This window comes from Struthio camelus, chromosome 16, assembly GCF_040807025.1.
Source record: "Struthio camelus isolate bStrCam1 chromosome 16, bStrCam1.hap1, whole genome shotgun sequence".
Classification (NCBI taxonomy): domain Eukaryota; kingdom Metazoa; phylum Chordata; class Aves; order Struthioniformes; family Struthionidae; genus Struthio; species Struthio camelus.
Genome location: NC_090957.1, coordinates 6,122,902 through 6,149,126, shown reverse-complemented (window position 1 = coordinate 6,149,126; position 26,225 = coordinate 6,122,902). Strand labels below are relative to the sequence as shown.

The window sequence follows — 26,225 nt, the reverse complement described above, 5'->3', positions numbered from 1 at the left end:
CAGTTCCTTGATATGTTTTCTGTCGAGTAACGACCGACGCTTGGAGGGGTGCAAGAGCTGCTGACACTTGAGTCTGAGATGCCTTAGCTTGTTCTTGTAACCCAACCCCCAACTGCTTTATAGCCTCTACTACTAAAGCTTGAGGTCCAGTGGGCACCTGAGCCATCCTTTCTAATGCTTCCTCTATTGTCCAATTGGCACCAAGAGTGCTCAAAATATTACGAGTAGTAGTATTACAATTTTGTAAGGCACACTGTTTTAACAAGGTTCCTCGCATATGTTCAGGAACCCCAGCTCTCTCTGTAGCTGCAGCAGCCTTGTCTATGAATGCCCCAAACGTTTCGTCCCTGCCTTGTTTTATACCCATATAAACTGGAACGCCCCCCGGTTCTTTCACTCGATCAATAGCTCTCCTTACTAGTTGCATTGCCTCTCTCAACTTATCTGCACCTATCATTGCTTGTGCTTCAGTGCGTAAAAACGGTCCAAGTCCCATAAGTTCCTCTACGGTCACTCCCTGCAACGGATCCCCAGGCTGTCTCTGAATTGCAACTGATTCATGCACTAAACTCTGCCAATGAGCATTAAACAACAATTGCTGATGCTGGGTAAATATCAGTCGAATTATCCCTCGGCAGTCAGCAGGTAATAAAATTTGTGTACTCCAGATATAATCTAACATTTGTTTCGCTGGCTCGCTATGGACTCCAAATTGACTGACCGTGGCGCGCAATTGGGACAATAATTTCCAATCCAAGGCTGAAACTGTCGCTTGCACACCGCCTCCCGGAATTGCTGGAATGTGACAGGACAGGCTAGCTGTGCAGCCACTTGCAATACCTCTCCATCCCCCCGCTCCAGCCCTTCCCGAGCTAGCGCAGCCCAAGCTTCTCTACATTCCTTTGCCATAGCCTCAGCCAGGTCCGCTTCCGCCCCTGGAGTTGGCTCCGACAGAAACGGATTAGTAGGGCTGCTTGATGTGTCCTTGGGAGCAAACTCGCTCTCGGGGGCTGAGGGTACAGAAGGAGGAGGTTTAAATCCATCAGTAGAAGGAGGAGGCAATGGAGGCAAGTATACGGTAGACACACTTGGGGGTAAGGGGGCACCTTGCGGCCAGTCAATCCCGTACGTCTTATTCTTTTCATGAGCAGCAGATGCCTGTTCAGCCGCCCTCTGTTCTGCCTGATATCGTAGTAACTCATTATGTACAGCCCTCCATGGTTTTCCAAATTTTTTGGCTGACTTATCCCCATCAATTGCAGCCTCCCATAACCTATCACCCAATTTACACCACTCAGATAATTCGTGAACAGTATGCGGGTTCTGAAAACAGCCCTGGGAGTGCCCATAAGCTAACAACCCAGGAAGATCCTTTTGTAAATCGATCTCCCTAATTTGTCTCTTTTGTAAGAGACATGTACATAAATCATATGCTGCTTGCCTCTGCATACCTGAATATCGTCAGCGCGCGCTGTTGCAGCTCTCCAAGGTCTCGGCAGCACGTTTCAGCCGGGTACGCCGATGCGAACGCCCGGGGCTCGACACAGTTTTCTTCGCTGTGTTTTAGCCGTCCTCGCTGCAAAGGACCTGACCACTCGTTGCTCCGTCGTGGATCACGTCGGGGTCACCATTTGTCGGAGAACGACGGGAGACAAGCACATCCGATGATGATCAACAAGTCTCAGTTTATTCAGAATTATCTTATGACTTATATAACAGAGTTAATTAGCTCATACATATTGCAAAAGCCAAGCTCCTTATAGGTGGCTACAGTAGAAGGCATTGTTATCTATTAAATGGATACAGTAGAAGGCTATGCATCTTTTCCCAAGACACTAGTAGCAAGTCATGTACCTTTCCCAGGACACTAGTAGCAAGTCATGTACCTTTCCCAAGACACTAGTAGCAAGTCATGTACTTTTCTCAAGACACTGGTATCTACATTATTTTCTAGTTTCTAAACCAAGGTCCTGCATTCCGTGTCTAGCTACATTTAAGCAGGTCTTGTGATCTTGTTGTCATGCCCCTTGTCACGTAGACACTATTCAATAATATCTTCCACATTTCCTCAGGTGAATGTGTGTGTGCTGGGCTAGCTGGCTGTTGCTGCACCCCTCCCAGGTGCTCCCTGCAGGGCCCCAGGCTGGCGGTGCTGCTCTGCAGAGCGAGTGGGCTGTGGGGCCCCAGGGCCACAGGGTGACTCCTGACTCAGCTCTGGCCCGTGCTGGTCAGGGCAGGAAGCAGACCCAGGCAGACATGGCTCAACATCCCTGATGCTGCTGGCACGTGTCTGTGCTCATGGATGGTGCTCAGAGTGACCCCAGGGTGTTTGCAGTGGCACACGATGTGTTCATGTGTGCACTAGCTCCAGCCTGTGGTGTTTTTTTGAGGGTGCATGAGTCACTCTCCAGTCCCCCTTCCCTGTGCTTCCTGAGTCCCCACTGCCTCTGCTGGGAATGCAGAGAAACTCTGGCTTCCCTATGCGTACCTGGACTTAGCATTTTACCTTTGGGTGACTGCATCATGGGCTGTCCCTCACTTTGTGAAGCTCCGCTCACTGCCCATCCCCAGGCACACGCTGTCTCTGGAGATCCCCTGAGCTCTCCTGGTGGCTCAGGTTCCGCTCCAGAAGGATGGGCATCTGTCATCAGCACTGTCACCTGTGCGACAGCCCCAAGCAGGCGGTTCACCATCTCCACTAGCACTGGTCACTGAGAAATGAGTCGTGAATCCAGCCATTGGTCCCTACCACATCACACTGGGACTCTGAGCTTGTCCCCTGGAGGCCATGGAGTACACAGGCAGAGCAGCGGGCCCTTTTCTGGTGCAATTGCTGGGGCATATTTTTGACTCCCTCTTCTGAAGAAAAGCCAGACTTGAGGCACATCTCTGAGGATATCCCCTTTTATTTTTACCTGGTCAGCTGGTACTCACAGGAACACCCACGGGAACACAACCCTACAACCACCATGCGGAGAGAACTCTTGGGCTATATACACGCACACTAGAGCACAGCAGGACAGTGGGGAAATGAGGAGACCAACCCCCAAAAGAGAAAGTCCTTCTGCTGTAGGTGGGCATGTCTCCAGAAAAGCTGCAGCCCTCACACAAAGGTTGTAGTGAGGAAATGGCTGCTGTGGCAATGGGAGAACGGTCCTGAGGAGCACAGGGTCTGTCCCCACAGGCTGCTCCCACTCTGCTTTGAGCATTGGAGCACAGTAGAGGGAAGGGACGAGGCCGTGGTGAATCCTGGCCGCCACCCTCACAGGAGAGGGGTGCGAGATAACACCCTGATTGTGGCCAAGGCAGCTGAATTGCCCTAATGCACATGGGACACAAGGCCTCACCCTGTCTGTGCTCATCTGAGCCTGACTCTGTTGCCATGGGCACCCTTGGTGGCAGTGCCAAAAGAGGGGCTGCAAAGGGAAACACTTACACTCCTTACACTGAGGGCATCCGAGGGAGCTCAGGCTAGCAGGTTCTGAAGTTCCCCCATCTCTGCTGATGAAGGGAGAAGCCTGGCTTCCTGCTTCAACAGGGTCTCTGGGTCAGACTTGGAAGAGCGCTTCCTAAGGATAAGTGCATTTTTTCTTTTGCAAGAGTGTAACAGAGAAAAGTGAGACAGGAAGAAATGAACAGCACTCATCTTTGATGCCAAATAGCCTTGGAGTGAGGAGTAGATGCACGTTGGACAGTTACTGGTGCTGGCATTGTAGCCAGTGAAGCAGTTTCCTGAGGGCATCCTTGGGCCCCTTGTTCCGCAAGCTGTAGCTGAGGAGGTTCACTGCTGGAGGCACCACCGCCTACAGAAGAGGCAGCACCAGATCCAGAGCTGGGGAGGAGGTGGAGGGGGGCTTCAGGTAGGCAAGCACTGTAGTGCTGAGAGAAAGGGAGACCAGGGCCAGGTGCGGGAGGCACATGGAAAAGGCTTTGTGCTGGCCCTGCTCAGAGGGGATCCTCTGCACAGCAGTGGAGATCTGCATGTAGGACGGCACAGTGGAAACAAAGCACTCAAAGCCCAAACAAACACTAGCCGCAATAACCCCAGCTTCCCTGAGGGAGGATTCTGAGCAGGAGAGCCCGAGAAGCTGGGGAATTTCACAGAAGAACTGGCGCAGGACATTGCTTTGGCAGCTGCTGCCACTTTGACACAAGCTCTGCTGCCCAGGAGGGTCCCGTAGTACAGGGGTCTGCAGATGGCAGGGAAGTGGTTATGGGCCATGACAGTGAGAAGAGAACACTCTGGTGATAACAAGAACAGGAGCAGAAAGAGCTGGGCAGCACATCCTGAATAGGAAATAGGCCTGGTGTCCCCGAGGGAATTGGCCATGGATTTGGGGACAGTGATGGAGATGGAGTCAAGGTCAAGGAGGCAGAAGCTGAGGAGGAGGAAGTACCTGGGGGTCTGGAGGTGCTGGTCGCAGGCTACAGCTGTGATGCTGAGGCGGTTGCCCAGGAGGGCAGGCAGGTAGATGCCCAGGAAGAGTGTGAAGTGCAAGAGCTGCAGCTCCCGTGTGTCTGCGAACGCCAGGAGGAGGAACTCGTTGAGGGAGCTGCTGTTGCCTAGATGTTCTCTCAGGGGGACTGCTGGAGAAGGAAGAGATGTTGACAAGTTAGGACAGACTTCTATGAATAAAACTTTCTCCTAACCGTCTCGCCTGATCCCAAAATATACACACCTCTCTGCATGTAAGAAAACTCCTGTTATTTCCCTTGGCATAACCTTGATTAAACTACTCCAAGCCTCAGTAGTGAAGCCTGCAGGCCTAAGCTTGAACTTTAACCAAACCTGTGGGCTACTGCTGACACAACAACTGCAGAAGCAGCCAGAATCAGCCCTCCAACATACAGAACACAATGGACAGAGGTCACGGTTAACCTTTGAGAAGATACAGAACACAACGGACAGAGGTCTCGGTTAACCTCCGGATAAGATAAGGCACTTTGAAGCAGGAACACAGCAACCGTCCTGGGATGTAGACATGAACCGTTTAAAAAGAAAGAGACCAGCAACTCAGGAAAGAAGACTGGAAGAGACTGTCACTGGCAGGCGGGGAAATAAGACTGGAAGGAGTATAATTAGCCCAGAATGTCTTTGTTCTTTGGAGGCACCCAGCTCGAGCTGAAACAAACGATCGTATAAGAGTCTGACTCTGACTTAGTGGTGAATGCCTGCGGACCTTTATACCAGTTTGGCGACCCAGATGGGACCGAGGCTTCTCTGTTTGGTGTGACTCTGTGGAGCAACCGCTGGCAGCATATGTGTGAGTTCACCTTATGGATTGCTCCTCAGGGTCGCACTGATCAGGGATACCAAATTTCCACCACTAAGTATTTTATTTGGGGCTCGAGTCCCTTGAAAAAGGAAAAAAAGCAGGTTATCTGGGGTTCAAGTTCCTTGAAAGGAGGGGGAAAAAAGAAGAAGAAAAAAGGGGTTGGGGGTTTGAAAAAGGGAAGAGGGAAAAAAAAGTGGGTTCAAGTCCCATAGTGTGCACACTGAAAGGGGTTGAGTGAAGGGGTTTGAGTTCTCCTCAAAAAAAAGGCAAAAAAAAAAAAGCTAGAAATTTGAATTTGAGTTCTACCCCACAGATAAAACACCTTCCGGGGAGACTTCCCGAGACTGGGTGAGTACTACATTTTCTATGTTCCTCTAAGCTTTTACAATTAGGTGGAGTGGGAGAGGAGAAGAAAGAAACAGAGAAAAAAAAAAAGAGAAAGGAAAATAGGACCTGGATTAAGTGCCCCAAAGGGGACACCCTTGGCAGAAATTATTACTATTTGGAAACATATTGCAGGGATTGCAGGTATGTCATGGAGACAATGAATAATTTTGTGCCGGGAGGACTGGGCTTTTATTAGTCATGATGGCAATGCAGCCGAATGCTGGCCAGCAAGTGGTAGTTTTGATTCACAAGTATTAACTTTCTTACGGCACCAGCTTGAGGATCATTATCCTGGTCAACTGGATTACTGGTATGTGTGGGACAACTGGGCATATGAACGCCAGAAGGACAGCACAATCTGAACAATGGTGATAAGTAGCAGACAGCCAGTGCATGGTAGTAATGATAATGGCAATGGGAATGCTAAGAAGATTAGAAAGGTGAATGAGAATGGAAGTTATGAAGAATGTGAGGAAGGGAAAAATAATGATGAAGGAGGGGCTGCTTCCCGTTGTCTCCTGCCCTCCCATTACCAACTGCGAATGCTGAAATAATACAAGCCCCCTTATGGGCAGTCCCAAAAGCTGGTGCCCTGTGAGAGGGGGGAGCAGGAGTAGCCCAAGTGTTTACTGCTCGAGTTTATGGACCCTGGGGACAGCAGGATTTGATTCTGTGGGGGCAACAGACCCCTCGGTTGCGGGAGGATCCTGAGAAGGTCATTCGAATTGTGAAAGGCATCTTTCAGGCATATGAAATACGCCTACCTGGGGAGATGTACAGATGTTAGTAGACACTCTGTTTACACCCGATGAGAAACACGCGATTTTAGCTGCCAATCAACATTAGGCAGAACAGGGAGGGGATCCTGAGACTCGTACCCACCCTGGCCCACTATAGATCTTTGGTGGGATTATTGGAATGATGCGGATCACAGGCAGCTTAGACAGGCTCGGAGAGGATTGGAGGAAGCTATTAGGCTTGCAGGTGTTAGACCAGGGAATTGGTCAAGGGTAAGGGAATGTCAACAACAGCCTACTGAACACCCATCCGCATATCTGTTGCGTTTGTTTAAGCAAATGTGACTGTATGGGGGTGGAGTGGACCCAGAAGCTGAGGCTCAGAGATGATTAGTTGTGTCTACTTTTGTTGATCAAGCTGCCCCAGATATAAAAAAGTCTTTTTCTAAACATGTGCCTGATTGGCCAGGAAAGACTGCAGATGAGATTGTCCGCTTGGCAACCTTTGTATATGACAGACGTGATGCTAAGAAATTAGAGGAGGAAAACCATAAATTGAAAAAGGAAGAAGCGACAATTGTGGCTGCAGTCATGTGAGGAGCTATTTACTCCCTGTGAGTGCAGAACTGGGCTTTTTATCGGACCAGGTCATGGATCTTTTCCTGGACGGTGGACGGGTGGGATGGCAGCAGGACGAGGAGTCATGAGGGGAGGAAGGGGAATTCCATTAACTTCTGCACCTGGGTTAGGTTCTTGGGAGGGTTATTATTGTGGGAAGTGAGGACATATGCAGCGTGAGTGCCCAAGCTGTGCACGAATTCAGCCACAGTCAGGGGTGAATCCTCCTTCGGGAGAAAATCAAGATGTAGGCCGAACTGATGAATGACTAGTTGAGGAGGAATATCCTTGTGCTTGTATTCGATGTGTATGTATGTTTCTGGATGTAATCCCTTTGGCTAGTCAGGGCGGCATAACCAGGAAAGTGGCTGGAAAGCAAGTAACCTTTCTAGTGGCTACCGGGGCTACTTTATCTCTTTTGAATTATACAGATAAAGGGTTGTGTTCTGGGGAGGTCTGGAAAATATGGGGTGTGATGGGGGGAGGAGAAAAACCCCTGAGCAAACCATTACTGGCAGTTATAGATGCAAAAGCAATATGGAATCAATGTGTTTTGGTTGAAGAATCCCCTGTGTGTTTCTTAGGGCGGGCTTTGTTACCAGCACTTGCTGTAGAGACATGGGCAAGTGCCAGCGGTATGGATTTGGTAATTATGGGTGTTTCAGAAGTCGGTGCATCAGAAGTGCAAGTTCCGGTGGCAGATGTTCCTCTTGAACTAGGTGTTCAAGCACTCCTCCACTGCTGTGCCTGCTAAACTGTGGAGTGGGAAAGGAACAGGCGTGGGCTTGCTTTTATCTGCAGAGCCTGTATCCATAACAACTCTCCAAGGCCCCATCCAGCTGTAAAACAATATGCTATCCCGCATGAGGCAGAAAATTGTTCCAAAGCAGATGGATACCTATGTAGAACAGGGGATTCTGAAGCCCTGCATTTCTCCTTTCAATACACCCATTTTACCGGTACATAAACATCGCCTGGTCAGTGATGGCGATCCTGAGTATCGATTTGTACAGGATGTACATGCTATTAATCACTATGTTGTCGGTTTTAACTCCAATTCCTGTATGGGCTAAGGGGTCTACAGTAATAGATTTAAGTTCTGCTTTCTTTAGTATACCTGCAGGAGAAGAGAGTCAACTTTTGTTTGCATTTACCTGGAAAGGACAACAACTGACCTGGACACGACTTGCACAAGGATTCACTGGCTCACCAGTGAATTTTTACTCGGTTGCTGCGGAAAGGTTTACATAACATTGTTTTATCCTGTGATTCCGTGTTAATACAGTATGTAGACGATTTATTGCTTGCTAGGAGAACAAAAAATGCTTGTACTTCACATACAATAATTTTGTGTACAGCCTTAGCTGAAAAGGGACATCGTGCATCCCCACCTAAGCGCCAGTTCTGTCAAGAAAGAGTAAAATATTTAGGATTGATTCTAACGGAAGGAAAACGATCTCTCCATCCTGAACGCATTAAAGCAATTGAAGATCTACCTTGACCTGTGACGAAAAAGCAGATTAGAGGTTGTTTTTAGGGGCAGTAGGCTTCTGTAGACCATGGATTCCCGGGTTGGGGGACTTAGTAAACCCATTAGTGGGAGCAACTGAACAGGAAGCAGTAGAACCTATAAAGTGGACAGTCAGAGAGATTTGGCATTTAACAAAATTAAGGAGGCATTAGGTAAATCCCTGGCTTTAGGGCTCCCCCATTATAAAAAACCTTTCCAGCTGTACATTCATGAACAACAAGGGGTTGCCAGTGGAGTGCTGACTCAAATGCCAGGTCCTCAACCCAGAGCAGTCGCGTATTATGCAGTACAATTGTATGCTGTCCTTCTGGGGACTCCTGGATGTATGTGTGCGGGGGCTGCTGCAGGAATCATTGTTGGGAAATGTCGAACCATAGTTCTGGGACTATAGCAGATTGGTGTAAGTTGCAACATCCGTTGCAGTCATCTGTGATGGCATTAGGGAAAAGACAATGGCTAATATCAGACGTGTTACCTTGGTGGGAGGAGATGAATGAGCAAGACCCACCGATTAATAGTAGACCCTTTAGGGGTACGTCAAGGAAATACAAGGCCTTAGTTGCATTCAAGCCCAACTTTGGCTACAAACAGTAGCTGCATCCCTCACAAGGGAAGGAGAGAATGGTATACTTCCCGCAGAAAGCCGAAACTTGATATGGGAAAAGAGTACCATATCTGAAGGGAAATATCCAGCTTGGTGGCAAATGCTTAATTTGCCATTCGATAAGGAGCAAAAAGTGATAACTGCTCTCGTTCTCACTATTCAAGCAGCACAGGTCTCTACAATCTAGCCTATTGTGCCTCTAGGCTGGATCCATGGGGATGTTGCATTACATCCTTTGGAAAACAGGGGATGGGCACAGCACATTCGTGATAAGTGGAACACTATAGATTTAGCCTCCTGGATGGGTTGGGATCAATTAGGATTTGTACGTGAAGGTAATGCCCTACAAACTCAAGACATTTGTTTAGCCACGGAACACAGTGTTTGTCATGTTGGGGTGCAGACCCAAAGTGCAAATGAGAAGGTAACTTTGGTCTCTCCTGGGAAGGGTTGTCTATGTTTGTGGAGTCAGGGCAGCACTGTTATAATTGATGGTGCAATGTTGTATCACAATAATAGTTTAAATTTGTGCATGTGTAACTGTACAATGGTAAAGGGATGTGGCTACAATTATACAAGCCCCGTAACAACTCACCAGTTACTCCAGGGAAATTATTCATGGATTCAAGAATTATCACCAGTACCGATTGGAATGCATCTCAGGTTAGTGAAGGAATTATTACACCATGAGCAGTTGCGGACGTTTCTCCAGAAGGTCAAAGAAACAGGGAAAAGTACCCTGATGACTGCAGAGCATGATACACAACAGAGTCAAGCGATACTTGAAAGAACCAAAAAAAAGTCACAGAGCATAAATGGTGGGAAACTTTAGGTGGTCTCCCACCACTTCTGGCTTGTATAATTGTTTGCTGCATGCTGTAGTGATTCTGTTCTGTCTGATCATTGTGTGCTTTGTGCTCCCCTTGGGATTGTATATAAAATTGTGAAGGCTGGCTGCTCGTCTTGAAAAATGGCTATATTACAAAGACAAACAGCCAGAAAAACAACGGGGGGATTTGTAAGAAAACTACTGTTAATTCCATTGGCCTAACCTTGATTAACTTAGCATCAGTGCCTAAAGTAGATGAAGCCTGCAGGCCTCAAGGCTGAACTGTCCTTGAACTCCAGAAACATTGCGAAGGATGTGACCTTGCCAGTGCTGTAACTGCCAAACCAGTTAAAACTAGCTGACAAAGATACAAAACTAGCTCATGAGGCTACAAAGTAGACTGCAGGAGACAAGATGGGATGCACGTGGGTTGGGCTTGACCTTGGAGGAGATAAGGGCCTGGGAGAAACAAGGACATGGCATCCATCCTCAGTTACACCAAAGCGGCATGGCTCCAGTGTGCACATCAGCAGATGACCGAGTGCTCAGCCCACAGCACTGCTCCTTGGGGTGGGTAACAATAGGCCCATTGACAGGTCGTTCTGTGGGGAATGGCTCCACAGCACCTAGATGTTTACAGTGTGGATCTGTGGTGTGGCTTCTCTTTTGCATGGCCTTGTCAATCATGGGCTGGTTAGAGGGTGTGCCCCTAGGCTTCAGCAACCCCACAGGTGGGGGCTCTGGCCCTAGTGCACTCAGGGTTCCTTCACTCTTGGGGAGCACCCCAGAGCAAACCTCTCTTCTAGCGGCTGCACCACCCGGAGTCCCACGCTTGCCTGGGTGGCGCCTGTCAGGATCACAGATGTGATGGGATAGCTCACACCCAAGGGAACCCAGCAAGGATGGGATTTAGGCTCTTTCAGAAAACAAAACCAGAAGTCAAGAGGAACATGCCGTAGCTCAATTTGTTTCATCAAAAGTTGAAACTACAAACTGACAACAGCAAGATGGTGGTGAGGTGGCCAAGAGGTTACAGGGATGCACTGCTAATCTATTCTGCACCATGCACACAGCCTCCAACCCCACCCTCCTCAAAGACACTCCTGTTTCTGGCTCAAGACCAACCTGGAAGGAGTGTGTTGGGGCAGTGACAGTCCTGCAGCTCCTGTCCCTACAGGCAAGCCTTTTCAAGCTCCTTCTCTAAGCTGGCAGCAGCTTCCTCTCCACCCTGCTCTCATTTGAGTTCAGTCACAACAAAAGCCCAACTTCCCTGGAGGTACATCTCTGGGGAGTCAGCTCTGGGACAGCAGATCTGCTGGTGGCTGGGACATGCATGTCGCTGTGGGATGTCCTTTCTGGACCATGTGGGATGGCCAGAGAAGCTGGAGAAGAGCATGGAGGATGCGCGGGTGTCCTGTTGCCGCTGAGCTGAGCTGAGCTGTGCCATCTCCTTCCCTGATGGGAAGGACAGAAGAGGGAAGAGTGTGTGTCAGTGCTGGGTGGTCGTGTCCGTACATCTCGTTACTGAATGGGGAGAAGGGAGGGTGCAGTGGCATGGGGCAGTGAAAGAGGCTGGCTGAGCCCCCTGCTCCAGCACCTGGGTGGCGACATGAGAGCTATTCAGACATCTGCCTGATGTGCAGACAGCTCTGCCAGAGACCCCCCCCCCCCCCATGGTAAGGTCAGTCCTTCATCCGCCCCGAGCACAACCTCGGGGGAGAGGACAGTGCTCTCAGTCCAGGCTGCGCTCGAGTCTTGGCCTGACTTGTTGGCTGGAGACAGGCTGAGACTGGAGACAGAGTGGGATGTCCTGGGTCACAGTCGCAGCTGAGCTGCTGACGGGAGAGCAGGGTTCAGCAGCAGCAAGAGCTGGCAAGAGGGGCAAGAGGACCAAAACAACTTGGGGGGTTGCAGGAGCAGGCCTTCCCCTTCTGTGCAGGGACAGAGGGCTGCAAGGTGCTGCAGCTGGGCTGGCCAGGACAGTCTGGTGGGTGAGTAGGTTTGGTAAGGGAAGTGGGGAGGACTGAGACATTTGTGCTGTGAGCTGGTACAGAGGGAATAGGGAACACAAAAGCAAAGTCTGTTTGCAGTGTTCAGCACCATGCTCAGCACACACTGAAACACAGGAAGTTCCACCTGAACAGAAGGCAAAAGTTCTGGACTGTGAGGGTGACTGAGCACTGGCACAGGTTGCCCAGAGAGGCTGTGGAGTCTCCCTCCTTGGAGAGATTCAAAAGCCGTCTGGGTGGGGTGCTGGGCTGCAAGCTTTAGGGGAGCCTACTAGAGGAGGTGAGGCTCTTGGAGGCCCCAGGTGGGGCTGGCCAGGGACATAAAGGCCTGTTAGTGCCCTCAGGGCCCTGACAAACTCTGCGGTCATCTGGATCACAGCAACTCCATAGGTCATCAGCAACCAGGCAGCTGGGCAGGCATTGTGATGTCCTCAAGGGCATCAGAACATTGCCCCAGCCAAGGTGACAGATTTGGGGGAGAGAAGAGGGAGGACAGGAGAGAGGACATGGCTGGTGCCTTGACGGTGAGGTCACTCCTGTCTCAGCATTGTGATAAGGCAGCAGCAGGCAGGCAGCAGGGCAGCTGTTGGGAGGTCACCCAAGGCATATGAGAGCAGGCCCGGTCGGATCAAAGATCCCTGACCCCATCCTCCACCACTGCTGCTGGTCCTTCTCCTCCTAGAACCCTTTCCCTAAGCACAGAGGCCCAGAGACCTTTTGGGGAAGACTGAGGCAAAGGTGGCACACAGTAGCTCCGCCTCATTGCTTTGCTCTCATTAATTCAGCCACCCTATTCAGCAAGGTACCAGTATTTTCCAGTTCAGCCTACACACTTAGCAGAGGAAGCTCTTGTTGTCCTCGACGTCCCTCGCAAGCCTCAACTCCAGCTGAGCTTTGGCCTTCTTGACACCATCCCTACACACCCGGGGCTTGTTTCTGTACTCCTCTGCTGTAGCCTGTCCTTGCTTCCACCTCCTCTATGCTCCCTTTTTTGCACTGCAGTTCCATCATGAGTTCCCGGCTCAGCCAAGTCAGTCGCCTGATACCTCTGTTTGTTTGCCTGCATATCAAGGTGCAGCCTTCTTGTGCTTGGAGGGTGCCGTCCTTACACACCTGCCAGGTTTCTTAAGCTCCTTTGCCCTTCAGACCTGCTTCTACGGGACACCCCAATCAGTTCCCTGACAAGGGTGAAGTCTGCTCACATCAAGCCCACGCTCTGCACTCTGCTGCTCTCCTTCCTTGCTCCCCTCAGGCTCTTGAACTCCATTATTTCATGGGCGCTACAACCAAGGCAGCCACGCACTATCATGGCCACTCCCTACCGGTTTTCAGCTTCCATTGCTAGTCCTTGCGATCCACATTATTCCCTTCACACCCCCAAAAGCCAAGTGCTCAGTGCAACAAACCTGCACACGAGAGTTGAGGTCCGTTCCCATCTTGCAGCCAGGACTGGCAGCAGGAGAGGGAGGCCCTGGCTCCACCCCCTTCTGCCTCAGGAGGGCTACACCAGCTCTTCCCACCTCCCTGGAGTGTCCCCTTGTCACCAGGGGATGTGCTGCCAGGCAAGGGCTGACTCCACTCCTCTGACTGGCTCCTGCAAAGAGTAGGAGGGCCCTGAGACATCGTGACCACAGCTGCGGACAAATAGTTATGGCATGACCTTGGGAGAGAGCTGCCCTGGGAGCAGGCACTGACACTCAAGCCCTGACTGCTGAGCTCTTGTTTTGGGGCCCCTCTGGACAGTCACATGCTGCAAATGGCAGAGTTCACACCATGCCAAGGAAATAGCCACAGCCCCTTGGAGCTCTGGTTTAATGCACAGGAAGACAATTCTGTGAGGGCCGGGATGGCTGGCACTCACTGGTACCTCTGCTGTTGGCTCGGCAGGCGGCTCTTCTCTCCAGAGCTAAGGAGCAAGAAAGGAAGAGGCTCAGTGGGATGCACAGGCAGAAAGGCAGAGAAACACTGCCGGCTATTTCAGGCCATATATTTGTGGGTGTGCTTCTGATGGCATTTCCATACTCACTGGGATGTGATACAGGCCCCTGGCTCCACCCAAAGTCCTTGGAGCAGTTGGTCAGCCTGAGGCTGAGCCTGGTGGGGCCAAGACTAGGCGGGAAACCCGTTTCTTGGCTTCAGCATTCAGCATTCAGCATTCAGCATTCAGCATTCCGGGGGAGGTTTGAAAAGGGGCAGACAAACATGCCTTTGTGTTCAGTTGCTCAAGACTTCCATGTCCCACACTGTAATCCTATTTGGAGTGCCCAACAGCTGCCCCTTGGAGGGAAGGCATGTCTGAGGCATCCACCTCCAAGGGAGTGCTGGGCATTTGCTGGGGGCTGCAGAGAGGTGCATGGGATCAAGGTCTAAGCCAGGTCAATCCCAAGTCACAACAACTCCTATTCAAACCAGTGGCTCTGGCACTGGGATTCTGACACCTCGGTGGGTCACTACCCCTGCACGCTCCCAGGCTTTGCCTGGAGCTGCTACACACTTACTCCGTCTGTTGTGCCCCCAGCCTCTCGGCTGCTCTTTTCTGCTCCTCGTCTATTCTCCTCGGGAGAATAAAACATTGATGGTCACGTCCTCATCTGGTGCCAGGCAGTACTGGAGGACATCCTGAAAAGAAGGCTTTTCTTCACGCAGCTTCCCAGCACTCTCCTCCTCTTTCCCAGCTGGAGCTAGGGATGAGCCCGACTGCACCCTTGACTGGGTTTCACTTCTCTGCTGAACCTGCAAGACAAGTCAAGGAAGGTTTTAGCCCCACTTCCAAGCACGCTCAGAGGCTCTCAACAGGCACCAAGAGAGCAGCCAGTGCCTGCAGGATCTCTGCTGTCACCAGACCCCTTGCTCTGGCCTGGCCTCAGGCACCCCATGAAGGCACGCTGCCACTGTAGCTACAGAACTGGCAGGGTCCCTGCAGCATACCCTAGCCATGTCACAGCCTGACCAGGTTTCACTGCTGCTTCCCACTGGCACTTCTCTCTCAAGCTGGGATCTCTCAAGGCAACACAAACGAGGGAAGGGAATTGTGACTTGCAGAGCAGGACACCTGCCCTGCCTTCATCCCAGGCAAAGACTGGGGATGGGGGTTTAGCAGGGCTCGTTCTTCCTACAGGGCACAATTGTCTCACAACTGCCTCCTCTACACTGCTTGACTTGAGCCATCCAGTCAGCAATCTTAAGCTAATATTTGCAATACGAAGCCTCAACTCCCTTAAGCAAACACAGCCCACAACTTCGCACAGGGGCTCTTTTCAACCCATGAAGTGACCTCAACATGCTCTCAAGGGGAAACTGATGTGTCACCAGGGCATCACTGCAATTCCCCATTGGCCCCCCCTCTCCCACCAGGAGCTCACTCCTCACATCATGAATGAGTGGAAGGCATTGCCATTGGTAGAGCAGAACTCCAAAACAAAATCCTCCTACCGGGCTCAGTGGCTCAGAGCACACAGTCCACTCAAATGAGGGGAAGGAATTGCTGTTGGCTCAGCAGGAGCTAGGAATGCAGCCCTGCTGTGGCATTCAGCACGTCACACCAAACAAGCCTGAGCACCCCTGCTGACCTCAGGTTGAACCATCAGCATCAGTGCTCATGGCCTCCCTTGCTGCTTCCCCAACACCCAACAGCCCAGCAATGGGCCTTTCATACCACTGGCACTTCTCTTGGACCACGGAGCCCATTCCTGGGCGTCCTTGGCCTCTTATGGATGCTTCTGCAAAAGAGCTCCAGAGGAAATACGGCGGTCTTCTTCAAACATGCGCCTCTGTCTTCAGTTGCCTTGCTTGCTTTTCAGCCAAACCCACAGGAAAGGAAAATCTTCCTGGGCGTTCAGATTTTAGGAAAGGCAGGACTCCCCTGCCTCGCTCTTCGGCAGCAACAAGGCACCTCCAACCTGGCTCCCTGAGGAACCTGCAAGGCTCCGCTGCCCTGGAGCAGAGGAAAGGCTTTTTCTGTCGGAAGGTTTACAAAGTACCTGGCTCCTCTCTGCCTCTTCCTTTTCTCCCTTGCCTTTCAGGCCTGCCCTTTCTTTCTTCTCTTTTGGCTTAGCTGAGGAGTCCCACAGATCTCTTTGCCCCTGCACAACAGACAGAAAGCCTGCGTGCTGCAGGGCCACAGAAAAGACACAGCAAGGAGCACTACTGCCATCTGTTTCTTTCCAGTGGCGGAAGGTAATTTCTCTCTCTCTCCAGCCCTTTGTCTCGAGCCTTTCTCTCAGCGCTCTTAGGCCCTAAAGCTAGTACTGGCCAGACAGAAAATCCCTGCTTTCTTCTGACCAGGGAGCTAAATAACCACTCAGAGAAACAGAAGGTGGCCACCTTCCATCCCTGAAAGGCTCAGCAGGTACATTTCCACGAGGAACAGGGCCAAAGAGGGGCTTTTGATGTGATTCCGGAGAAGGCAGTAGTGACCAACGCCTAGAGAAAATAGAGCATAGCCTGCGCCTTTTAAAGCAAGCCCCTGAAAAGGTCAATCCAAGGTCTAATGAACACTTAGGAAGGAGGCTTCTATACCCGCTGCCCATAGAACTGCACTTTTCCACAAGCCCAGATGGCACAAGGAGGACCTCAGTCACTATCACATACCTGTCCTGCCCTCTCCTGGCTTTTACTGAGAGGGCTCACAGCTGGGAGTCTGGCTTCAGCACTTTGCTTCCTCCTGCCTTTCTCCACCTTTCTTGAGGAGCTCCCTCGGATGGCTGGCAGCACGCTGAAAACACACATCACGGGGAGGTGGTGTGAGCACAGGGGCAGTTTGCTCCCCAGCCTGCACTCACAAGCTGGGCACCTGCCACTGCAGCACAAGGCAGTTCTGCAGGGGAATGACGTGCGTTCAAATACATGTGTTCCCTTCCACAGAGACAGAGATCACCCCTGGCTGAAACAGCCTGGGCTGCCCAACATGCCCACAGAAATGCTCAGGATGCCCACATCCAGGCTCTCTCTGGATGCAGCCAGGACTTGTGGTGCCACGTCATGTGCAAGGACAGGCTCCGAGAGACACCAGTACGTCCCTTCCTGGCAATTGCATTTATCACTGCTCGGTGGTCCAAAATACTCTGTGTTTGGGGATGGAAAATGTAGTAGTATGGGGACTCAGTGTCAAGAATGGAGCAAGTGATCAGGGGAGGAAAGCACGCCTGCCATTTACCCATCCCTGCCACTCTCTTGGGCCTGCCACAAGACAACTTTTCAGATGAACGAAAAGGCTTAAAGGGAACCAAATCATTAACAGACCCTCCTGCTCTGTATCCTGGGTGGCGGGAGAACTGCAGTTTCACTTTGCCTTGCAAAGCAACGTCCTTTCCATTCAAAGAAAGAGCTCCTCCATGTTTAATCCCTTCTGACTTAGTACTCAGTGGCCATTGCAAACAGCCCAGAGAGTGGCACAGAGCTCAGACAAACACCTCCTCTGTCTAAAAGCCACTCCAAGAGCGGTCAGTCTTTCCCTCACCCTTGGAAAATGTCTGTGCATCCCCAACATTCTTGTCACCAAGAAAGAAAGGCTGCTGCTTACTTACATCTAAAGGGCATGAGAAAAGGGCCCTGGTCTCCCAGAAGCTACGTTTGCACTGAGTTGCCAAAAAGCCCGTACTCTGGAGGCAGAGTCAGGAGAACCATGAAGCGAACCCGGGGCTCTCCCAAGAACTTGCTGTGTGCTGGCCATCCAGCAAGGGAGCAGAGGTCATTGTGGCATGTGGTCAAAGGCCTTCAGAGTTACCACCAACACTGTCTCCAAAGGAAACGTCTCACTCAAACAACAAGAGTACAGGGTCACCCTCAGCCCTTTCTCCAAGTGCCTCACCTGCCAGGAGGAGCTTTGCCCTTGCCTGTGTCTCCCTTTCCTTTGTCCATGTTGAGAGCAGGAATTCTGGGTGGAGGAGGCTGCTCTCTGAAGAGCAGGTGGTTGGCAGGGAGATTTCCTGCAAGCAGGAGGCAAGAAAACACTTCAGGACAGCACTGTGGACTCCTTCTGAGCAGGAATGAGATGCAAATTGGCTCAAGCCTGTGGTAAAACTGTGAGGCCTCCAGCTGATTCCTTTGAAGCTTTGTTTTCTGGGGGGTCTTAGGCCCTTGGGAGTGCTGGCTCCTGTCCAACTTTCCGCTTGTACTGTGCAACAGCATTTTTTTTTTTTGGGCTATTCATTTCCTCATGCTCTGTCCGAGTCACATGATGCAAAAGGGGACTTGCTGGGATGCGCCAGTGACCAGAGTCCCTTGAGAGGTAATCATTGCACACGAGGGAACAGAACCTTGCATCTGCCCACTCCTCTCATACTGCCTACAAGTCCTCTGTTGACAGAGTCAACCCAAAGGCATTGTTTTGGGGATGATGATGAGAAATTAAGAAAGAAAGGTTACTCCTTGCTTTGAAAATGAAAGGAAGCCTTGGCACAGGCTCCTAGACTTGTTACCATCTACTCGGGGTGACTTTTCCCATCAGATGAAAACACATTGGTTCCCTGAGATGGGCCAGCTGTTCTCAGGACCCCCATGGAAATGGGGGCAAGTTTAACTCGGAGGTAGCCACTGCAGGTAGGAGTGCTGGGCTGCCCCAAGGTCTTGTTCCCTCCGGAGATTGCCCATATTGGGACAGCAGTGTCACCTCTAGTGCCTCATGCTACCTGAGGCCACCTGGGCACTGCCACCTGGGCTCCTACGCCCTACCAAGGAGCACAGGAGGAGGAGAAGGCACAAAGCCCTGCCACGAATCAGCTCTTCCACTACCTTGCTTGCCCCTGGAGTCAGCTTTTCTCCTCTCCTCTTCCCATGTGGGCTTCACAGGTGCCACGGGCTTCACGCGGGGTTTTCTAACTACACTCGCAAGCTTGTACCTGGACACAGGAAAAACACAGCAGCGGGAAGGGAGGGCAGCCCGCTTCCTTTGCACCTTGGGCAAAGAATGGGGACACAGTGGCACTGCGGAGCTACTGTGAAGTCCATCCTTTTCCAAAGCAGAAGATGCAGAATATGCCACATCCTGGAGGACTCCATCAGCAAGCTGAGTAACATCAGGAAGTCCTCCAGTGCCTGCAGGGGCATCAGCTTCCCCATCCTCCCTGGCAGAAAGCTCATTTTCACCTCCCTCCCCTGTGCTGCCATGGCAGACCATCTGCCATCTCCTGTGGCAGCCAGGGGCTCGCAAGCAAACATACTCACTCTGGAAAGACAATGGCACGGCCACAAACGGTGAGAGAAGCAGCAGTTTTGGTGCCCGACAGGACTGAATCCCTCAGCTCTGGCATCTGCAAGGTGAGAGACACAGGGGAGATGATGCCAAGAAAACGAGGTCCGTGCTCACAAGGGCAGCACACTTTCCCATGGCTCAGAGAAGAACCTGCCTCTCAGAAATGCTGAAACAAAGCACTCGCTTCCTTACAGCAGCCCCTCAGTGCTACAGCAAAGCAACTGGAGGGAAATAAATGAGAAAGGGCAAGCACACGGTCAGGCTTTTTGCAAGGCTGACAATCCAGAGACTCAGCCCAGGGACCAGGTCTTGCCTCATGCCGAAGGCCATGGAGGCAAGCACAGGGGAAGGCATTTCACTAGCCAGGCTTCCTGGCTGCTGCGGTTTCCCTGCTGGCTTCAGTTGGAGCCTCCTGAGCTGAGAACAAAGGCGTCACACGTGCCGTTAACCCCACAGTCTCTCCTAGCATTCAAATGGCTGCCTCTGCACCCTGGAGGAATAGAGACACTCAGCCCTTCCTTTCCCTTTCCCTTTGCACAGAGGGCCAAGCCTCTGGTGGGTGTTCAAGGAGCAGCTGAGGGCCCTGCTCTGGGACCCACTGCAACAGAGGCTGGAGAACAGCCTTGGCCCAGAGAACAGCCTCAAAGGACACCACGGACTAAGACAGAAGGAAGAGACAGAGCTGGGAAGCAGGGCTCGGCTACAGCACTGAACCATGGCTTTCTGGAAGGAGACAAATCTAAGGGGAAAACACACCACAGACCTGCCCTTTTCTTTGAATTTGTCCCTCACCACATTGGAATGGGATCCTGGGCAGGAAGGAGCTTTGCTTTGACCCAGGACAGAAATCCCCAAGGTCTTCTATGTCACCGAGTCCTCTGAATGCCAGAGAAGAACAGTGCAGGGAGCTGGCATTACTCTAGGCCACGACTATCCACCCGCCCAGAAAGGTCGTGGCAGGCCATCAGAAATCCACTCACTCGTCCTTTGCTAGGATTCCCAAAAGATTAGAAGCAGCAGTGGAGAAAGGGAAACCTTACCCGCAGGTAAGAGCTGCTGTCAGCTCTCCAGTCCCATTTAGCCTTTGCAGAAAGTCTCTGTAAAACCTCATTTTCACCTCTTTTCCTTGAATGACAAGCAGGCCAATGTCCTTCCACACAAAGGCAACATTCTTCCCGCTCTTGAGGCAGCGAGAGAAAAGACACGTGCTCTCTTCTATGCAAGACTCCACTGGTTTCCGAGGAACAGAGATGTGCGAGGCTATGCGAGCATACTTCAGGGGCTCAGCTTGCTTATGACCTAGGAAGCAACACAGCAAGAACACAGTGCCTAACAAAGCAGTTCAGCAGGCTACAACAGAGCATTGGCAGCTTTGAGGTCTTCCCGCAAGACACTGCTACAGAGCTGTCTTCTTTAACCCTGCTGGTAAAGCTCATGGGGGAAGCTGATGCCATCCCTCCCGAGGAGAAGTTCAAAGCACTCTGCAACCAGATGTGCCAAGAGTACAGCAATGCTTTCTTCCCTACACAGGGAGAAAGAAAGGGCCCTAGCCATCTCCTATGAACAAGAGACATGATGGCAGAACAAGGAGAGGAGAAAGGAGGCCACTTCCCATGATGGGGGAGTGGGTGCCACCACGGTACTTGTGCCCGCACTCAGTGCCTTCCAGGTTGGGAGAGATTTAGCTGTGCCATGTCACAGGGATTCAAGGAAGAAGGAAAACCCACGTACTGCGTCGCTCCTCTTTAGATCCTTCCAGTCACCCGCAGCACCCTCAGCAGTGCACAGCAAACATCCCTGCTTTTGGGGTCAGAGGGCTCCTGCTGCCCCACAGGCATCCCCAATGCCCACTACAGCGGCAGTGCTGCTACCACTGACCAGCAATCACAGAACAGCTGCCCTCTCATGGCTTTGCATACACACTATTGTTCCCATCTCCGCTTCAGGGCTCTCTACAGCTGCCTGTGACCTAATTCTAAGGAGCGGGAGAATGGAAGAGCCACCATGAATGCCAGTATTTGCCTTTACAAGCTCCAGGGTGGCATAAACATGAACCAACGGTGTTAACTAAATCTGATGAGAAGCAGCAGCCCCAATACATGTGGCATGTAGCCAGCTGTTAAAGCAAGTCATGCGGAGAGCAAGTGTAATTGTACTCTGCATTAGGATGTCAGGAGTAGTCCAAAAAAAAAAATCTGAAGCTGTTCTCAAGGCCTGGTGAAGGAATTCCAGATTTCTAACAGTCACTGCTGAACAGCACTTATGCACACCCCAAAGCTGTCCCAAGGGGAAGCCAAAGTTTCAGCCTGTCTTCTTTACCAGGAGCATAGGCGTTATCATCGGAGAGGCCCTGGACCTCCGCAATATTCTTTGACAGACGGAACAGGGGTCTGCGCACAGTCAGAAGACCATGCTTCCCACCACCAACATGTTGTTGATGTAACAACATCAAAGGTCCCAAGGCGAATAATTCGGACTCCCTGAAAACAAGAAGGAAGAGAAGAAGGAGGAGGCTCTTAGGTGGACAGGCTGGTGACTTGTCAGGGCATGGGGATGGTGCTCGGTGCCTTTCCCTACTCCTGGAAAGCTTTGGAGAAGCCTTGCAGAAGGTCTTGTGAAGACCTTTCCGGAGGTTTTCACCCCCCTCCCCTTCACCCTCTCAAAAATACAAGTAAAAGCAGAGAAGTCATCCCTTTAATACATAAGTCCCAGAAGAAGGGCTTCCTGGCGAGGCCCAGGAGGGCAGACCCACCTGGTTCAGCATCAGCTGCCGTACAATGTAGTCAGACACACCTTCCCAGACAGCAAGGGTCTCTGGAAAAGAAGGGAAAGACACGTCATGCTCTGGGTGAGCCAGCTCACAACCATTCAGCACATGCCTAACCAAGGAGAGGCGGAGGGCAGGCATCATCAAACAGCACCACCTCCCCAAACTAACCCCATTCCTCACAGGGGCCATCAGGCTAGAACCTGTCCTGTGACCCCAGCCGAGGTCTGGACCTGAAACAGAGCCATTAGGGCATGGAGATCATGCTACCGGACATCCGCAGTGTGTCTCCCAGATCAATGCTTGCTCTGCCAGGCTGGAGGTACAAGGAGATTCAGTGGGAAGGACTAGAGGCAGTGGCTGGGCTCCTGGACAGAAAGCCCCACTGAGCTGAGGAAAAGTGCAAGGGTTCATTTCAAGCACGGCAGTTTCCTGCAGCCTCTCCAGAGCCCAGCAGGAGCTGCAGGACCCCTCAGCCTTCTTCACACAGCTCTCCTTTCCTGACAAATGCAGCTCTCACGCGGTGAGCCCCTCCCTAGGGATATTGGCAATGGATTTCCACCCCAGCGAGAGGATGCTGCTGTGCCCGTGGGAGTCCAGGGGCTCAGGGCATCCCCTGGAGGCTCCCCTGTGGGGCCAGCTTCCCCATACGGCATCCCTGCACACGCAGGCTCTGCACGGCCACCCAAGCAGCTCCACCTCCTTCCCACACCAGGATCTCAGGTGGGTGATCCCCACTGTGAGGCCAGCAGCGACCCTCGGGGCAGGGACTTCTGCCTGGGGTGCCCCAGGACAGCAGGGGCAGCATCAGGGCCAGGAGCCAGAAGTCCTGGTGGCCACACTGGCATCTGAGCCAAAAGGCACCATCAGTCAGACCATCAGACCATCCAGCTTCCCCCTGGCCCCAGGGTTTCCACAGCCATGTTCAGAGTTAATGAGCTCTGCGACAGCTCCTGGGAAGGAGCTCCTGAAGTCTTTACCCTGGGTGGGAGTGTTGGCACCCTCCGCCCACGCCGTGTCCCGTGGCCGGCGTCCCAGAGCTCCATCTTTGTCCTCTTCGCCCTGTGTCAACCTCACAGTAGGAGGTGACAAGAAAACAGCTCCTCTCCTCCTCCTTCTCCTCCACACTTCACCACAGGCCCACGCTGCCTTGGCCTCCCCGCCGCTGAGGCTCAGCGGCTCCTGGCAGCAGAGCGGTGCCGAGAGCAGCCCCAGCGTCTGGGCTCCCTCGGGCTCACCGGGTCATTCCCCTAGGCAGAGAGGGGCTGCGTGGGGCAGGGCTGCTCACAGCTCCCGCTCACCCCCAGAATGCTTCCCCAGAGGATTCTCAGGAGGAAGCTCAAGGCAGGGACAACACCAAAGGCAAGGAGCTTCCCTGAGTCTGTGCTTTCAGCTCCCTGCTGTTGGGCTGGGGGCAAGGGAAAAGGAGCTGCCAAGCCTGGGCAAGAGCCACAGACTCCCAAGGCCACGCAGAGACCAGCAGGTCTGCAAGGAAGCTCAGGAAGTGCCTTCCTGCACTCTCTGCCCACGCACAGCACCAGCAGCACCTCTGCTGGCCCCATCCGGCTCTCTCCCAGCTGCTCCACAGCACCTGCCAACATACAGATAGCCTTTGACGCTGCCCCACTGCCGGGGGGGTGTCCGTGGGGCAAAGCCAAGTGCATGGGGGGGTCTGCGATGGGGGCTGGGAGCCAACGCTCCCCTAGGTAGACGTCACCTGCAGACACTCGACTGTCTCTGTGGAGGGGTCCTGAGGGGCTGCGAGCGCCCTCCAGCCGGGCACAGCCCTCACCACGGGGATGGCGCTGAGGAACGGCCACTGCCGCGGGAGGGGCTGCCAGGAGAAGGGGCGCAAATGCTGGGGGCTCCCGCGGGCCAGAGATGGCCCAGGCCAGGCCAAGCCTTCCTCAGAAGCTGCTGGCATCACAGTGAAGAGTCTGGCCCCGTCCTCTTGACACCCTCCCTTCACATACTTGAACACGTTGATCACAACCCTTCTCAGTCTTCTCTCCTCCAGCCTCTACAGGCCCAGCTCTCGCAGCCTTTCTTCACAGGAGACATGCTCCAGGCAGCCCCTCATCCTCTTTGTAGCCCTCCGCTGGACTCTCTCCAGTAGCGCCATGTCTCTCTTGTCCTGCGGAGCCCAGAATTGGACACAGTACTCCAGGTGAGGCCTCACCAGGGCTGAGGAGAGGGCGAGGATCACCTCCCTCCACCTGCTGGCAACACTCTCCCTAATGCACCCACCCCAGGATCCCATTGGCCTTCTTGGCCACAAGGGCACACTGCTGCCTCATGCTTCACTTGCTGTCCACCAGCACTCCCAGCTCCTTCTCTCCAGAGATCCTTTCCAGCAGGTCAACCCCCAACCTGTCCTGGGCCATGGAGTTCGTCCTCCCTAGGTGCAGGACCCTGCACTTGCCCTTGTTGAACTTCAGGAGGGTCCTCCCCACCCAGCTCTCCAACCTGTCCATGCCCCTCTGAATGGCAGCACAGCCTTCTGCTGTGTCACCACTAGCTACAGGCCTCCCACTAGACTCTGCTCCACTGACCACAACCCTCGGAGCTCGGCCATCCAGCCAGTTCTCAACCCACCTCCCTGGCCACTCGGCCAACCCACACTCCCTGAGTTTACCTAGGAGGAAGGGATGCGAGGCAGTGTCCAAGGCCTTGCTGAAGTCCAGGCAGACAACACCCACTGCTCTGCCCTCATCTCCCCAGCCAGTCATCCCCTCCGAGAAGGCCGTCAGGTTGGTCCAGCATGAGGTCCCTTTGGTGAGTCCACGCTGACTACTCCTGACCACCTCCTCGTCCCCCTCCACGCCAGCGCCCATGCTCTGCCATGGCCCCGCCCCTCCCCTCTCTGCCCCCCCACCCCTCCTCGCCCCCCCCACACTGCGCACGCGCACTGCCGCCCCCTGCCTGTCCCTCCTGCAGGTCCCGCCCCGGGAGGCCCCGCCCCCTCCGGAGCGAATGGGGGAGCGCGGGGTGGGCGGGGCGGGGGCGCTGGAGGCGTCACTTCCGGCGCGGGGGCGGGGCTGTGTGGGCGTGGCCGCCGGCCCTGGTGCCGCTGTGGAGGCCGGGGAGAAGCAGCGGAGCCAAAATGGTTGTTGCCGGCTGCTGCGCCGGGAGCCCCGAGCGCCGCCGCCGCCGCCGCCGCCGCCGCCGCCTGTGGTGCGCTGGCGGTGCGGGAGCTGGCGGGGCGCCGGGGGCTGGGGCGGAGCGGGGAGCGCGGGGGCCCCGCTCTGGCCGGCGGCCCCGGGGCGGCGGGAGTTGTCCTCCGGGGGAGCCTGCGCGGGAGAGGGAGACGCTGCGGCCGGGAGCTGCTGCCGGCTGCCGTGGCCAGGGACGGGCAGGAAAGAGGGCTGTGCAAAGGGCAGGGCCTGAGCGCCTGCCTGCCTGTGCAGGGCTCTAGCGCCTGTTGGACAGCCTCCTTGTTGCGCTGCCCTTGCTAAGGAGGAAAGTCAAAGGTGGGGCACAAACGGGCTCTGCCCTCGCTAGACCGAGGAGAGGGATGCGAGCACCCCCTGGCGTGGAGAGCGTTTTCAGGAGGTTCTCCGGCCGGAGCCCGGGTTTCCTCTTGGTTTCCAATATTCCTCAGCACCAGTGTCCTTGTTCCTTTCTCCCAGGCCCTTGGTTAAACCTCCGGTGTCAAGACCGAGCGTAACCCTCTCCGGGAGGTGTGCATTGCTGTGGGGGGAGCTAAGCATAGATGGATTTTTCCTTGCTTCTGCCTTGCGTCCATGCATGTTCGTGGGCTCTGGCTGCTGTAGAAAGTCCAGTTTTCCCCTTTCCTTCCCCAAATAGTGAAGAGAAAATGGATCTTCCTGTGTCATCAAGGTACTTCTCATCCCCCAAGCGTTTGACAAAGGGCCGAACGAGGCTCTCACGGGCGGTGAGCGCTCTCCAAAAACTGGAGCAGGGTGTGCTTCTGTTCAAGAGCGGGTGTTGTTCCCACAGCCAGGTACTGAAACTCTATTTCTCCCTGCAGGTCACCTGGAGGCGGTTGAATTGTACTTAGCCTCTGCTGGACGGCTGATGCTGGCAAGCAGTGCCTGGAGGCAGCTCGACTGAAACTTGTGTTGTGCTAAAGGTTCAACTGGAGGACACAGCAATGTGTTGCCTGCTTGAGTTTGGCCTTCTGAAAAAAACAGAATACGCAGAATGAGAAGATGTTTTTATGGGAGAAGATTTTTTGTCCAGGGGTGATAGTACAGGCTGGCTTTGGGAGCAAAAGCGTGGAGAAGAAGGGATTTTTGGTGAAGAAAGCCTGAC

The 26,225-nt window shown here is 53.2% G+C and overlaps 2 protein-coding genes across 3 annotated transcripts in view; both read right to left on the bottom strand.

The window, feature by feature from the left end:
- The window catches only part of LOC138061242 (maestro heat-like repeat-containing protein family member 7), a 170,034-nt gene that overhangs the window by 94,926 nt on the left and 48,883 nt on the right, over positions 1–26,225 (bottom strand). The gene's annotated exons all lie outside the window — the stretch shown is intronic.
- On the bottom strand, positions 10,935–24,789 carry LOC138061333 (uncharacterized). 2 transcript variants are annotated; one of them, XM_068910592.1, is made up of 9 exons: positions 24,586–24,789; positions 23,924–24,084; positions 21,936–21,997; positions 20,301–20,482; positions 18,724–19,241; positions 17,801–17,918; positions 16,582–16,705; positions 14,490–14,724; positions 10,935–11,437 (listed from the first exon to the last, which is right to left on the bottom strand). In XM_068910592.1, exons 5-8 carry the CDS (start codon positions 19,106–19,108, stop codon positions 14,539–14,541), a joined length of 813 nt encoding a protein of 270 aa, XP_068766693.1. In that variant the 5' UTR covers positions 19,109–19,241; positions 20,301–20,482; positions 21,936–21,997; positions 23,924–24,084; positions 24,586–24,789; the 3' UTR covers positions 10,935–11,437; positions 14,490–14,538. The 2 variants fall into 2 exon arrangements, with proteins under 2 accessions (XP_068766693.1, XP_068766694.1); XM_068910593.1 differs by lacking the exons at positions 10,935–11,437; positions 20,301–20,482; positions 21,936–21,997; positions 23,924–24,084; positions 24,586–24,789 and adding an exon at positions 13,787–13,897.